We start from the raw sequence: 16761 nt of genomic DNA on the forward strand, positions 1-16761 counted from the left end.
ATTCAATTCATAATAAGACAAAATGAAACACAAGTTGGGACAGTACCTGTCTCAACTCATACTGCTCAGCTTTTTTTGGTGGTAGTTTCACTCCGTCTAGAATATTGTTGCTCCTAGACTTTGGAATTAACTAACAGCACGCCCTTGCCTTATAGAACTGACCTGCTTCATCTAGAAAATTGCCACCATACCAGCAATCACACTTGCGTTTTAAATTCTAAACATTGGGCCGGGCACAGTGGCTCACACCTGTAATCCCAGCACTTTGGGAGGCCAAGGCGGGTGGATCACCTGAGGTCAGGAGTTTGAGACCAGCCTAGCCTACATGGTGAAACCCAATCTCTACTAAAAATACAAAAATTAGCCATGTGTGGTGGCGGGTGCCTGTAATCTCAGCTACTTGAGAGGCTGAGGCAGGAGAATCACTTGAACCTGGGAGGCAGAGATTGCAGTGAGCTGAGATTGCATCATTACACTCTAGCCTGGGCAGCGAATGAAACAAAAAACAAAAAATAATAAAAAGTAAATTGTAAACATTAGTGACATCTTATGTAGAAGCTTCAGTCTATCTATATGGTACCTTGTTTTTCAGATACCATGTGACTGGTTTACTTATTCAAACCATGCTGGATGTTAGGATTTAAAGTGGGATTGGACACAAGTGATGGAGTACTGACATAAAATATCTCTAGATCACAGCCACTCTCCCACTTAAGTTTTGAAGAAAGTAACATTCACTGGGAACAGTGTAAAGTAACAAAAAGTGAAGAGCTTTATATGTAAAATGTTAGAAACAGATAATCGGTGCCATGAAGAAAACTCAGTACGGAGACAAAGGATCTCTCAGCAAGGCAATCTTTACTTTCTGCAGAAAGAGTGCCCCTCGCAGACGGGACAATGGCGAGAGCACACCAGAACAAAGGAAAAGCAGACATATATATATATCCCTTATGCATTTGAGTCGTCCTCACTGCTGTGTCCTGCATCCGTTGGCTGGAGCTGGACCTCACAGTCTTAAACTGATTACCGATTTGCTAATAACCTAAAACTTTCCTAAATAGGTAAGTGCAAAGGAGAACAAAGAGGAAGAGGAAGTTGCTTATGAAAGGTTTAAGGAAGCAACAACATTTTCAAATAAGGAAGGGGCATAAGCTATGAGCTAAGACTTGCCTGGGCCTGCCCAGACATGCCTGAGTAAGCCAAAGCAACTAACTGGGCTAAAGTGTAAGAACTAATAGTTGATAGGAGGCTTTAGAGTAAGGAGCAATTATTCCTAGTGTCTTTTATTTTTAACCCAAGATGAGCTTTGAAGAGGAACTTTTCTACTTTCTACATAAAACTTCAATGTATAATCCTAGGAAAGCTAGCTTAAGGTCTATGAGGTGACTTATCCTAAATCTCAGATCATTTTAATTTTTATTTTTCTGAGACAGGATCTCGCTGTGTTGCCCAGGCTGGAGTGTAGTGGCATGATCTTGACTCACTGCAACCTCTGCCTCCCGGGTTTAAGTGATTCTCATGCCTTAGCCTCCCAAGAGGCTGGGACCACAGGCACATGCACCACACCTGGCTAGCTTTTGTATTTTTAGTAGAAATGGGGTCTCACCATGTTGGCCAGGCTAGTCTCGAACTCCTGACCTCAAGTAATTCACCCACCTCAGCCTCCCAAAGTGCTGGGATTACAGGCATAAGCCACCTTGCCCAGCCTGAAATGTACTTTAGTTTGAAGCATGGAAGGAAGATACAGAGGAAAGAGAAATTAGTCAATATGTTAGTTTTACCAGAGTGTCTGTAATAAATAGCAAATGAGGTGATTGGATCTTCTCTTATTCACAGTAAGACAAAATCTTACCATTTCAGCCAGTGTAAAAGTGTAATAAGAACTTTTAACAAGTACTAATTCTGTCTCTAGCATATGTGCATCTTGCATCTTCCTGATTCACAACGAGTCTTCCTTGCAACAGTGGAAGAAGGCAGGAGAAAGTAGACCTCTCTTCCTCCAATCTAAAAAAATTGAGTCTAAATTACCAATCCTGACATGATTCTTCCAGTTTATTTCCCAAAATAGCTGCTTCCAAAATACTTACACTTCTAACTTGAATAGAATATTACAGCCTTACTACCCCATCCCTTCTGTATGCCATTTGCTAGTCTTAAAATAATTATATTCTCCTCATACTTCTTTCATGACAATTCTCTCCCATATTAATTATGAGTCAGAGAGAAGAAATGAGGTGGGAGTCCCTGAGATCACATTCTCACTGCCATAGATGTATTTTTCTAATTGGTTTCCTGTTTGGCTATAAAACCCTTTGGCACATTGTGTTTTGATTCATTTCTTTTCTTTTTTTTTTTTTTTTTTTTTTTTTTTTGAGGCGGAGTCTCGTTCTGTCGCCCGGTCTGGAGTGCAGTGGCCAGATCTCAGCTCACTGCAAGCTCCGCCTCCCGGGTTTACGCCATTCTCCTGCCTCAGCCTCCCGAGTAGCTGGGACTACAGGCGCCCGCCACCTCGCCCGGCTAGTTTTTGTATTTTTAGTAGAGACGGGGTTTCACCATGTTAGCCAGGATGGTCTCGATCTCCTGACCTCGTGATCCGCCCGTCTCGGCCTCCCAAAGTGCTGGGATTACAGGCTTGAGCCACCGCGTCCGGCCCATTTCTTTTCATGTTGCATTTTTTATAGGTGTTTTTTGTGTTCATTAGCATCAACTAGATTTATAATTTAAGGTCAATAGATTTTTTTTACTGTATATACCAAGACTTTACATAATAAGATGCATAAGTTTATAAATTGAAATTTGTTATATAAAGTAAGTAATTTACTGCTTTGTAGAGCCTTAAAAGGAGAAACATTTATCTGTTTTTGTGGATGGTGTACATAAGCCTAAAAAACAAAATAATAGAAAAGTCCAGTACTTTATGATTAAAATATATATTCATTAAAACATATAGGTAGTGGTCAGTATATGAATTGACCCCAGCTTAGGAACTATGTTCTACAGGTGCATTTAAACACTGATTATTAAAACCTTAAATGTATTTCCCCACATGAGCATTTTCAATGTCTACTGTGTATTCTCTCATATAGCTTTGGTATAATTGACTTGTCCCTGGTTTTTGAACATTCAAATTCTTGCTAATTTGCTTTTTAAATTATGTTTTATTGTTATAATAAGCAAATATCTTTCTGTATAAAGCTTGGTCTGAATTTCCCCTTTCTGCCCTACATACGCAAAATGGGTCTTGCTACCCAGTGCTATTCTTTTGAAAATTAAATGACCTAATATTCTTAAAGTGCTTATTAGCACAATATGTGGCACATTGTGAGTACAGAATAAATGCTATTTGCAGAACTTTTTCTGACTCAGCAATGAGACAAAGAAATAAAAAGGTTTCAAATGAGTTCTTTGAAGCAAGCAAGCATTGGGGTAGTAACATAGCACATGATCACAAACAGAGGAGGGAAATCCAAAAGATTGAAGCTGTAAGAGAAGGAGTTTTGGTGGTTATTCATCTGTACTGGTTATTCCCAGTTGTGTATTCTTTAAGTATACTTTAGGAATACCTTAGCTGGAAAATGTCACAATGTAAGTTTTGTTCCTTTGAATTAAAATGTGTAAGTTTGATAAAGTAATATACAGTTGAGAAACATTACAAACCTCTTTAAAACAGTGTGACCTTTGTGTGTGTAATTTTTGTTTATTGTATTTGTATTTCATATTTTTGTGATATTTTATTCAAGTGTGTGTCCAATGATGTCTTTTCTGTTTTCTTTATTATTTCTTTTAATTATCCTAGTCACGTGAACTGGAAATTTCAGTTTATTGGCGTGATTGGCGGTCTCTGTGTGCTGTAAAATTTCTGAGGTTAGAAGATTTTTTAGACAACCAACGGCATGGCATGTGTCTCTATTTGGAACCACAGGGTACTTTATTTGCAGAGGTAATAAATGTATTTTATTAATGTGCATAACTGCAATTGAAATTACGTATGTAGGCAGCATAATATAGAAATGGAAAGAGTGTTAGGCTGAGAGACAGATGACTTGAGTTTTGGCTGAGCTATGCCACTGAATAGGTATGTGACCTTGAGACAAACCAATTATTCTTCCTATGTCTCTTTTGTCATCTAGAAAATGAGGGGCTGGACTAAACTATAACTAAGATTCTCTTAAGCTTTCAAATTTTATAAGTTTAGTGGATTTCATGAACCATAAATCCAATGCTATTTTCATGTCAACTTGAATTTTCTTCACTGCAGGTTACCTTTTTTAATCCAGTTATTGAAAGAAGACCAAAACTTCAAAGACAAAAGAAAATTTTTTCAAAGCAACAAGGTAATTACTAACAATCAAATACATAGCATTTTGATATTTTCTTAAACATCTAATTACCATTTAAAAAGCAGTAGCCATCTGTGTTTTTTTTGTTGTTGTTTATTCATTTATTTCTAATTTCTTATTAAGGAATATTTTAAATGTATCCACAAGTGAAGAGACTAGTGGAATGTACAATCATCCAGCTTCAACAATAGTCAACTCATTTTATTATATCCATATGCCATCCTCTCACTACTTTCTCAAATTTGAAGCAAACCCAGACATCCTACTGATTTATTCATAAATATTATAGTTTATATCTGTAAAAGATAAGATTTATTTTTAAAACCTTAACCACATATTACTTCTAGACTTAAAGAGAAAAAAAAATTTCTTACCTATTTATTTTATTAAGTAGTTTTTAAAACTACTTAATGCTATTTTGCACCAGCCTTTACTAGCAAATAGTAAAAAACTAGTTTTTTTAAGTGACAAATTTTGTTTGTTCTTCATAGATTATAAACTAATGAGTAAGAATTTTTAAATTATGACTTTGGGTTATACATAAATTATTTGTTCTATTTTTGTTATTTTCAATATCTACAGGCAAAACATTTCTCAGAGCTCCTCAAATGAATATTAATATTGCCACTTGGGGAAGGCTAGTAAGAAGAGCTATTCCTACAGTAAATCATTCTGGCACCTTCAGCCCTCAAGCTCCTGTGCCTACTGCAGTGCCAGTGGTTGATGTACGCATCCCTGAACTAGCACCTCAAGCTAGGTATGTGTCTGAGATTTTAAGCATATCTTATGCAAAGTTATTGGGACATTCTTACATACTGATTATAGCAGGTGTACTGAGTCTTGTTTTTTTCCCCAAGTAGTATTTTGAAAGCAGTGTTCTGTGTACTTAAAAAGTAAATTGTTTGCTTTAATTTTAAAGTGGTTTAAAGTACAGACTTTCTATTACTGTTTTGGTGAGTTACTTTATCTTCTATAAGTGATTCTACAGTAACCAAATTGGACTTTGATCTTGAGCCTGAACCTCCTCCAGCCCCACCACGAGCTTCGTCCCTTGGAGAAATAGATGAATCTTCTGAATTAAGAGTTTTGGATACACCAGGACAGGCAAGCCATTTTAAACCTTGCATAATTCCTTTTCACCGAATGAATTAGCAGTGAAAGCATCATAGCGAATAAGGCGTGTCTTTCCATTTAAAATTGCCACTGTGAATGTATGAATTTGTGTTTGTTTGTTTTTTGTTTTTGTTTTTTGAGACGGAGTTTCATCCTTGTTGCTCAGGCTGGAATGCAATGGCATGATCTTGGCTTACTGCAGCCTCTGCCTCCCGGGTTCAAGGGATCCTCCTGCAAGCGATTCTCCTATCACAGCCTCCCAAGTAACTGGGGTTACAGGCACATGCCACCATGACCGGCTAATTTTTGTATTTTTAGTAGAGATGGGGTTTCATCATATTGGTCAGGCTGGTCCTGACCTCGGGTGATCTGCCCGCCTCTGCCTTCCAAAGTGCTGGGATTACAGTCATGAGCCACTGCACCCAGCCGAATTTGTGTTTCTTATGGTCTAGTCTCAGCTAAATTAGACTGAGTTGATAGGAGATAACCAACTTCTTAATGTTGGCATGAAATTGTTGTTAGCCTCTGGATGCTCATGGTCCAGAAGAGATAGAATAGGCTGCTTAAGCTAGAGGTAACATAGGAGTGTGGTTGATACTACACGACATACTGCCTGAAATACTATTCTTCTTCTAACTTGATTAACATACATAATAATGTGTTAGTTTTTTGTTGTTTTGGTTTTGTTTTGTTTTGGCTTTAAGATGGAGTTTTGCTCTTGTTGCCCAGGCTGGAGTGCAATGGCACGATCTTGGCTCACTGCAACCTCTACCTCCTGGGTTCAAGTGATTCCCCTGCCTCAGCCTCCCGAGTAGCTAGGATTACAGGCATGCACCACCACGCCGGCCAGTTTTGTATTTTTAGTTGAGACGGGGTTTCTCCATGTTGGTGAGGCTGGTCACGAACTCCTGACCTCAGGTGAGCCGCCCGCCTTGGCCTCCCAAAGTGCTAGGATTACAGGCATGAGCCACCGCGCCCAGCCCAGTTTTTTGAATTTTTTAGATAAGTTTAATATAAAAGTAATGGCTCCAGCTACTTGGGAGGCTGAGGTAGGAGGATTGCTTGAGGCCAGGAATTCAAGAGGTCTCTAGGGAAACATAGTGAGACCCACCTCTAAAAAAAGAAAAAAGAAATTTTAAAGAATGAATATCTGAATTTTACTTTTCACTCCAACATTTATATTGACTTTTGAAATGTTTTTCCTTAATTTTATCATTACCAAATAAGTTGTTTTCTGGGTGTTTCTATGGTTTAATGTGTATTTAATATTTTATAGGATTCAGAGACTGTTTTTGATATTGAGAATGACAGAAATAGTATACTTCCAAAATCTCAATCTGAATACAAGCCTGATACTCCTCAGTCAGGCCTAGAATATAGTGGTATTCAAGAACTTGAGGATAAAAGGTAAAGAATATATACCAAGTTTTGCTACTACATGTTTGGTACCATACTCGATTGTCTTATTATTAATTGACGTTTCTCTTTTCAGATCTCAGCAAAGGTTTCAGTTTAATCTGCAAGATTTCAGGTGTTGTGCTGTCTTGGGAAGAGGACATTTTGGAAAGGTAATCTTTTTGGAATTTTTTGAAATATCTACAACATTAATAACTCAAGTGGAAAATAATAATTTTATTTTTATTTCAGGTGCTTTTAGCTGAATATAAACACACAAATGAAATGTTTGCTATAAAAGCCTTAAAGAAAGGTGATATTGTGGCTCGAGATGAAGTAGACAGGTTAGTTTTTAAAAATGAAATTGTTTATTTTTCTGAATTTGTAAGTTAAAAGAAATGATGTATATATTACAACAGCAAAATTATCACGATTTTACAGTAATATGTGAAGAAATTAATGTATCTATATTTGACATAAGGTAGGCATTAGTTTTTCTTTTTGCCCCTTCCTTTTTACCCTTCCTGTGACAATTAACTGGTTAATGGATAACAAAAAAAGATAGTGAAATGTTTAAACTAATTCTGTTAAGTTTTTTATATATGAAAATGTTAAAGTGTTTATATGGAATAGAAACTGTTATTCATCTGTTGTTTGGTGGAGCTATATTTCATTCTATCTTAATGGAAATGATAAAAAGTCATTTACAAATAATCTACAGTTGATGGAATGGTTTAAAGTATTTTACAAAGCAGAATGTGTTATTTTTTTCCCTCTATTTTTCTTAAAAACATGTTTTTTGACCCTAACATCTGGGTCTAATTAAGTTGTGGGTACATCTTTTTGTACAATTTTTTTTATTATTATTTATTTAATTTATTTATTTATTTATTTATTTATTTATTTATTTATTTATTTGAGACAGAGTCTCACTGTCTCCCAGGCTGCAGTGCAGTGGTGCCATCTTGGCTCACTGCAACCTCTACCTCCCGGGTTCAGGCACTTCCCCTGCCTCAGTCTCCCGAGTAGCTGGGACTACAGGCGCGTGCCACCACGCCCGGCTACTTTTTTGTGTTTTTGTTGTTGTTGTTGTTGTTTGTTTGTTTGTTTGTTTGTTTGTTTGTTTGTTTTTGAGACGGAGTCTCGCTCTGTCGCCCAGGCTGGAGTGCAGTGGCCGGATCTCAGCTCACTGCAAGCTCCGCCTCCCGGGTTTACACTATTCTCCTGCCTCAGCCTCCCGAGTAGCTGGGACTACAGGTGCCCCACCTCACCCGGCTAGTTTTTTGTATTTTTTTTTAGTAGAGACGGAGTTTCACCATGTTAGCCAGGATGGTCTCGATCTCCTGACCTCGTGATCCGCCCATCTCGGCCTCCCAAAGTGCTGGGATTACAGGCTTGAGCCACCGCGCCCGGCCTGTTTTTTTGTATTTTTAGTAGAGATGGAGTTTCACCATGTTAGCCAGAATGGTCTCAATCTCCTGACCTCATGATCTGCCAGCCTCGGCCTCCCAAAGTGCTGGGATTACAGGCATGAGCCACTGCGTCCGGCCCCATAATTATTAAAATGCAAGGATTTAGGGGGTTAAGATTGTAATTCACTTAGAGAATATACTTTAAGAAATGACTGTCTTAATACAGAATAATTAAATATGGACATTATTGTATAAAAATGGCATATTTATCACAGAAAAAGGCTTTCATTGGACATTTTTCTTACACCACTAGGAAGCATATATTAATATTACTGGTAGACAGCCCTGCACAATGAAGAGAGCCCTGGGCTATGACTGAGAAGGCTGACGTTTCTAGTCCTCATTGCTCCTCTTTAGTAAGGATTTGACCCTAAGGCATTTCACTGAACATCTTTAAGCCCCAGTTAACTCATATATTTAAAAATATATTTGGTTTGGTAATACTTGCCTTACTGAGTTGTACTGATACATAGAGATGCCAAATTGCAACTTTTAATATTTTTTTCCACCATATGGGTAGTTCTTAGAATAAGGAAAGGCCTCAAAAGATTGAGATTTGTTTTTTTATGTTAAATAAACTTTTCCTTTTGGATTTTCCTATTTTTCACCTTTGTTTCTTTTCACTGTTTCTCATAGACCTCAATCACATCAAAATCAATGCTTTCTTGATATCTAATACTAAAGAGCTTGCTGGATATTTATAAAATATTCCGAGCACCATATTACATGTTTAGAATTATTTTTATGTTATACAAGCAGATAATTAAAGCAAGTCTGTGATCCCACCAAAGCAAGTCTTTGATTCTAAGTCTGTTTATAATTGGAATAATAGAAGGGTCAAATGTTTTCCTTTCCTGAAGGAATATTTGCTTTTGTCCAGATTCTTAAATGGTAAATTCATTTATTTTCTAAAATAATAGGAAACTGTTTACTACTTCTATTAATCTTGATTTATGTGGCTTTTCTGCTACCTTGTTACAACTTTGTGCTAAATCTTTGTAGGAGAAATGCTTTCTAATTAAATCTACAGAAAGTTCGGATCACAAGATGGTGCTGTAGCCAGAATCTAGGCCATTAGTAATCTCAACTGAAAATTAATCTAGTCTTGTGTAGAGACAGGGTCTCACTGTGTCACCCACACTGGAGTGCAGTGGCATGATCCTAGTTCACTGCAGCCTTGAGTTCCTGGGCTCAAGCCATCCTCCTGCCTCAGCTTCCCGTTGGGACCACAGGTGCATACAACTGATCCATCTACATTTCTTTCCCCCATAGAGTCAGGGTCTCGCTATGTTGTCCAGGCTGGTCTCAAACTCCTGGCTTCAAGCGGTCCTCCTTGGCCTCCCAAAGTGTGGGATTATAGGTGTAAACCACCACACCCATTCTTAACTTAAATCTCTACTTTTCAGTAACATGAAAATTTAAAAATCTCAAGTAGAACTGGTATAAAAAGAGAGAAAAGAAAAATCTAAGAGTGAGAAATAAAACACACTCTTAGAGAAATTTGAGGAATGAAGATATGAAAAAGGAGTACTTTTAAATTTCTAGCATATCTGAAAGAAGGCGAGAAAAAAAATTATAAGTTTTTTTTTTTTAAGAGTAGCTTATTTTTTATTTTTTATTTTTATTTTTTTGAGATGGAGATTTGCTCTTGTTGCCCAAGCTGAAGTGCAATGGCGCGATCTCGGCTCACTGCAACCGCCGCCTATCAGGTTCAAGCGATTCTTCTGCCTCAGCCTCCTCAGTAGCTGGGATCACAGGCGTGCACCACTATGCCCTGCTAATTTTTTGTATTTTTAGTAGAAATGGGGTTTCACCATGTTAGCCAGGCTGGTCTCAAACTCCTGACCTCTGGTCATCTGCCCACCTCCAGCCTCCCAAGGTGCTGGGATTACAGGCGTGAGCCACCGTACCTGGCCAAGACTAGCATATTTTTAAAAGTAATATATTTCATTACTTGCAAGTATAAATGGTAAATAACTTAAACTAAACTTATTATAACTGAGCAGAATTTTAAATATTTACTTTCCACTTCCTAGCTTATCTTTTTAAGCCATAGAATTTAGTGTTATTGTTTATTTTTTAATAGATGTTCCTAGAATACTTTATATATATATTTTTTGAGACAGAGTCTCACTCTGTTGTCCAGGCTGGAGTGCAGTGGAGTGATCTCGGCTCACTACAGCTTACACCTCCCAGGTTCAGGCGATTCTCCTTCCTCAGCCTCCCCTGTAGCCAGGATTACAGGAGTGCACCACCACGCCCAGTTCATTTTTGTATTTTCAGTACAGACAGGGTTTCACCATGTTGACCAGGTTGTTCTCCAACTCCTGACCTCCAGTGATCCACCTCCCTCAGCCTACCAAAGTGCTGGGATTACAGGCATGAGCCACTGTGCCTGGCCTACTTTATGATTCTTAATGACAGTTCTCATAGTCTAAATTTATTCTTTCTATAGTCTGTATTATATTATTTTACTTTGAAATTATAAATCATAGAAAATTTCAAATCAGCCTCTTTTTAAGTGAACACAAATTATGGATTTTAAAATAAAGTGTTAGATAATTTATGAACAAAGATCATATTCTGTGTACCTACCATTAGTAAAACACTCTAAGTCCCGTCTGCCCTTCAATTGCTGAGTAAGGATATTAAGATTATGTTATTGGAATGCCTCCTCACTCAGCTTCCTTTTCTTACCAATTTATATTTCAACACAACAGAATAGGGTTGGAAGTATATTTTTGTGTTTGTAGAAGAAAGCACAGCTAACCAGCTTATGTAGGATTCAATTCTAAGACCTTGGTTTTATTAATGATGTTTTCCCCTGACTAAAATGACTATTTATATAAGTTTTCAGGTTTCTAACTTATCTAAAAATGTAATGAACTTTGAAGGAAGTACACAAAACATGTTAGGAACTAGTAACTTAGGGAAACAAGACATAAATACATTATGTAATAAAGGTGACTAGATAGAGTCGAGGTTAAAATAAGCAATACAAACAATAGCAGTTCTTAGGAGGAAATCAGTGTACTGGTGCACTACTACACCATAGTATATATAGTGTACTGCTCCCTGGGCGTGCTACTCTTCTAGTCTTCCCTATTTTATTAAACAGCAATACCAGTTGCTCAAGCCAGACACAGTCATTCTTGATGCTCTTTTCCCCTTACCTACAACACTCAAACTATTAGCAAGTCCGGTCAACTTCACCTCTAGAATTTATCCCAAATCATAGAAAGCATAAAACCAATAGTAAATCTCTGTTGTATTTACTCTTAAATTTTTATTCCACATCTATAATCTGATGAAACAGCAACAGACATTTGTATTGCACTTTTCACTTTGACACCTTTATTTGATTCTTGTCATCATTATTAGAAATATTTAGAGCAAGATTTAGGTAGAGTCTTATAAAAGAGGTTGGATTTTTGCTGGGTTTTGGTAGACAAGTTATTTGGGAATAAGGAGAGAAGAGTGATGACAATTTAGAGGGAAATATTCTGAACAGGATGAATAAGGTTTAAAGTTTTACATAAAGTTGGACTGTTGCATGGACTTTTAGGGACAATACACAATTTAGATAATGTGACACAAGTTGAAGATTTGTATGCAATAGCTTTTTTGTGTGCTATAAAATGCATAAAATTAAAATTATTGTGTCAATTTGGATCTATAAAGAGCCTTGCTCCTTTATCTCATTGTTCAAAGACATCTATGCAGATGTATCATCATTATTGTAATTCAAATAATTCCTGTGAATCACATTAAAATAATTTCAAGGGGTAGTCCAGCCAGTGAGTCTCAAATGTTTTATACCATTTATATGTTCCACCCAGTTCTAACACCTGTTCAGTTGAGAACAGTTGTTTCATTCATAAGTTCACCCATAATGAATTAGTGAGTCACCCATAAATAAAAACTAGGGACAGGGCCTGGCATGGTGGTTCATACCTGTAATCTCAGTACTTTGGGAGGCCAAGGCAGGAGGATTGCTTGAGACCGGAAGTTCAAGACAAGCCTGGGCAACATAGTGAGACCCTGTCACTATCAAAAAATAAAAGCCAGGCATGGTAGTATGTGCCTGTAGTACCAGCTACTCAGGAAGCTGAGGCAGGAAGTTCACTTGAGCCCAGGAGTTCAAGGTTACAGTGAGCCATGATTATGTCACTGCACTCCAGCTCCTGAAAGACAGAGCAAGATCCTGTCTCAAAAAAACACACAACTATAGATAATGAAGAGAACATACTTGTCATCTACTTAAGCCCAAAACATCTTAGTTTTGTCTTATTTCATCTGATTAGTTTATCTACATTTAGCCAAAATTCAGATTGGCTTAATAAAGCAGATGTATTAGAATACGTCTTACAGATCTTGTCCAAGGCAATTTTTAAGTACATTATTTTCTAGTAAATTTAAATGATGACAAAAATAAAAACTATTAACTTTTTAATCTTCTGAGTTTATTTATAATAGTGCCTTAATTTGTAGTAACATTTAGACACTTTGTCATGTATTGTCTTTATTTTCTAGTCTTTTAAATTAAAATTTTATGCAGCATATCTGTACCTCTCAACTTCATATCAATTTTATGATAAAAAAATTGAATACTATAGCTTGTGAATTATAGATACTGTCCTTGAAATTACCTTCACCACAAACTTTAAATTTTTCATAGTATGCTTTAAATTGCTAAATTCTCTGACCAATTCCTGAATAATTTTCATAATTCACCCTTAAGCCTTTTTAAAAATTAACTATAACCACTAACCATATATGTGCTATAGACTATCAATGTGAACACTATAATCTTTTAAAGTTTCTATTAATATATTTCAACCAAAGTTATGTATTTTAGGTAGATCAGTTTTCATAGCACATATAGCAAAACTAAGACACATGTTAGGATTTTTAAGTTATAGCTAAAATTTTGCTTATTTTTAAGTTTAGTAATTTATAAAGAATGTTATTTCCAACTAGAATTATTTTTTATCTGCTTATTTTTAAATATTTTCTTTTACAGCTTGATGTGTGAAAAAAGAATTTTTGAAACTGTGAATAGTGTAAGGCATCCCTTTTTGGTGAACCTTTTTGCATGTTTCCAAACCAAAGAGCATGTTTGCTTTGTAATGGAATATGCTGCCGGTGGGGACCTAATGATGCACATTCATACTGATGTCTTTTCAGAACCAAGAGCTGTGTGAGTATGCTTTAGACATTTGTCTGAGTTTTTCCATGACTGATTTCATGTGGGAAGGAAAAGAGATTCTTTGAATTTTAGATTTTTTTCTAACAGAAAATAGATCTCTGCAAGAAATATTAGAACTTAGAACTCCTTACTTACTTTTTTACCATATACTTTTTGTATGTATTCTGTTGTCTGTGTTGAAAATGTCATGGATTATCCTAAACCACAATTAATTCTTTAGATAAACAATGTAGATTCATTTTAGTAAAATTTCTTTTTGTGCTACTAGATTTTCTCACTAGAGAATGCCATCCAGAATTACAGCTTTAAAGACAGATTATACTCAAAATGCACTGTTAAGTTTTTGAAAAGAAAGTACAGAAGAGTCTGTATCATATATTTATATAAAATATTTGTATTTGCCTTTCTAAAGAGTAATTTAAAAGAATATCAAGTATTTGCATCCTTGTGCTTAAAATATCTCTGAACAAATGTAAAAGAAACTGATTATGTGTGTTGCCTCCAGACAAAGGGATAAAGTGCAGACTTTTCATTGTAAACTCTTTTTGTAGTTTTTGAAGTCAAGGTTTGGCTTATTCAAATACGTAAGAATAATAGTAAACACTTGAAATTATATATGCATGTATGTATATTTTCCCTGTTAGTATCTTAATTTTATAGCTGTTAAATGGTGGAGCTAAGATTTGAACCTAGGAAAGTGCTATTAATACCTGCACCCTGCATGCTGGTGTTTACCAAATTTGTGTTTCCAGCCCCATCCTCTTACCTAAACTTCCAACTCTAATAATATTCAGTGGTCAGCTAGTTTTCCATTTGCGTGGCTAAGTGTCTTATTTAACAACTTAAACTGAACTGATTTTTTCCATTTTTCTATCTACCTCATCTACTACACTCCAGGCCTGCTACTCTTAATCTTCCCTATTTTATTAACCAGATTCAAGCCAGAACACAAGAAGTCATTCTTGATGCTCTTTTTCCCTTAACTTCAACACTCAAACTATTAGCAAGTCCAGTGAACTCCACCTGTAGAATATATCCCAAATCATAGGAAGCATAAATCTAGTAGTAAATCTCTATTGTATTTACTCTTTAGTTTTCATCCCACGTCTATAATCTGATGAAATAGCAACTGACAGCCATGTTGTACTTTCACTTTGATTCCTCCATTTGATTCTTGTCATAACCGTTAGAGGTATTTAAAGCAGATAATTGTAATTCTGTCATAACCTTGAAGTTTCAGATGAGGGAAACGGGTTAATTCAAATGGGTACTGAAGCATTTTAAAAGGAGGCAAAAGCCAGAAAGTAGTAGAAGGCTTCGAATAATTCATTCCCTCAATAAGGCAGAGCATTACGATTAAGCCTAGCCCATGCTGCCATGGGAATTTGTTTGCTTTTATTTTTTATGCTTGTTTTTGTTTTTAAAATAATATATAAATGTAGTTTGCCTTAAGAAGCTGTTATTTTTGCTGAGAATATAAATTATATACAAATAAAACTATAAAATCCAGTGAAAATACAAGAATACAATGCTACGTTACGGAACTCCAAATCTGAAGTACCTCCCTTTATCATTCATTTCTCAGAGCAAAGGTCATTTCTTTAAAGGTAATTTTCTGAGAACCCTAGCTAAAATATCACATCACTAACCAATTCAATTCGCTCTATTTTCTGTATTATCTTTTTCATATCATTTTATTTCTACATGAAATAATCTGATTTATTTTTAAAATTTTTATTGTCGGTCTTATTTCACTTAAAAGAGAGGAGCAAGGACCATATCTGTCCTGTTTATTAGTGAAACACCTAAAAGAATGCCTGGAACATATTAGGCAATCAGTGAATTTTTATTGATTGAAACCATAGAATCAAAATAGCTTGATTTCTGGCTTTGTTGTTTTGTAGTCTAACTTTAGACAAATTACGTTTTCTGAGCTTCATTATCTGCTTCTGTAAAATATTTATCTTAAGGCTTGATTGAAGATTAAGTAAGCTAATAAATGAAAATAACTGACACAATACCTGACAAACAGGAGCATTCAATAAAATATGTATTTTACATAGTATACCCAATTAATCAAGGCAGTCTGTTTACAAAGAAAGAAATCAGTGGGGAGCCATGGCTCACGCCTATAATCCCAGCACTTTGGGAGGCAGAGGCGGGCAGATCACTTAGCAAATCACTTAAGCTCAGGAGCTCTAGACCAGCCTGGCCAACGTGGTGAAACTCTGTCTATACTAAAAATACAAAAATTAGCTGGGCATGGTGGCAGGCGCCTATAATCCCAGCTATTGCGGGAAACTGAGGCAGAAGACTCACTTGAACCCCAGAGGCAGAGGTTGCAGTGAGCCAAGGTCACATCACTGCACTCCATCCTGAGCGACAGAGTGAGACCCCCCAAATTAAAAAAAAAAAAAAAGAGAGAGAGAAATCAATGTATTTTTATAATTGTTACAGTATTGTTTTGCCACTAAAATAAGTTTGCTAAGAAAATTATGTTTAACGATCTTAAGCAATTTTTTTTTTTTTTTGAGGCGGTCTTGCTCTGTCGCCCAGGCTGGAGTGCAGTGGCACGATCTTGGCTCACTGCAACCTCTGCCACCCATGTTCAAGAGATTATCCTGCCTCAGCCTCCCAAATAGCTGGGACTACAGGCGTGTGCCACCACGTCCGTCTAATTTTTGTATTTTTAGTAGAGACGGGGTTTCACTGTGTTGGCCAGGCTGGTCTCATACTCCTGACCTCAGGTGATCTGCCTGCCTCAGCCTTCCAAAGTGCTGGGATTACAGGCGTGAGCCACCATGCCTGGCCATCTTAAGCAATTTTAAGCTCACATTTATTTTAATAAACTTCAGTAGATCCTTTAAACTTCTGGTAAGTTATATAATTTTTAATGTACAATCAAGTAAGTATTTCTAAGTAGTTGCATTTTATTTTTGTTTTTGTTTTTTATTTCTGTGTTGGGGAGTCTAAGCCCTGATGAAACTGCCTGGTGGACCCTGACCACCACACCCCTCCCCCACCCAAGCCCCACGTTTAAAAATTATAGACCCGTGCTCTCTTCAGCAGCGCATATACTAAAATTGGAACGATATAGAGAAGATTAGCATGGCCCCTGCATAAGGATGACATGCAAATTCATGAGGCATTCCATATTTTTCTGAAATTGAGGCAGTAATTAATAGCCTACCAACAAAAAAAGCCCAGGACCAGATGGATTCACAGCCAGATT

The 16761-nt window shown here is 36.5% G+C and overlaps 1 protein-coding gene and 1 non-coding gene across 3 annotated transcripts in view; both read left to right on the plus strand.

The window, feature by feature from the left end:
* Nucleotides 1–16761, plus strand: part of PKN2 (protein kinase N2) — a 163687-nt gene that overhangs the window by 127437 nt on the left and 19489 nt on the right. For both annotated transcript variants that reach the window (XM_010360798.2, XM_030941799.1), the window contains exons 9-16: nucleotides 3797–3940; nucleotides 4259–4334; nucleotides 4923–5097; nucleotides 5318–5444; nucleotides 6730–6860; nucleotides 6946–7021; nucleotides 7101–7192; nucleotides 13344–13520. In XM_010360798.2, coding sequence (XP_010359100.1) covers nucleotides 3797–3940; nucleotides 4259–4334; nucleotides 4923–5097; nucleotides 5318–5444; nucleotides 6730–6860; nucleotides 6946–7021; nucleotides 7101–7192; nucleotides 13344–13520 — 998 coding nt within the window. The remainder of the gene's footprint in view (nucleotides 1–3796; nucleotides 3941–4258; nucleotides 4335–4922; nucleotides 5098–5317; nucleotides 5445–6729; nucleotides 6861–6945; nucleotides 7022–7100; nucleotides 7193–13343; nucleotides 13521–16761) is intronic.
* On the plus strand, nucleotides 16583–16689 carry LOC115892456. The gene has a single exon (XR_004052338.1). It is a non-coding gene; the product is annotated as a U6 spliceosomal RNA (small nuclear RNA).

The sequence above is a fragment of the Rhinopithecus roxellana genome, chromosome 12, assembly GCF_007565055.1.
Source record: "Rhinopithecus roxellana isolate Shanxi Qingling chromosome 12, ASM756505v1, whole genome shotgun sequence".
Lineage (NCBI taxonomy): Eukaryota > Metazoa > Chordata > Mammalia > Primates > Cercopithecidae > Rhinopithecus > Rhinopithecus roxellana.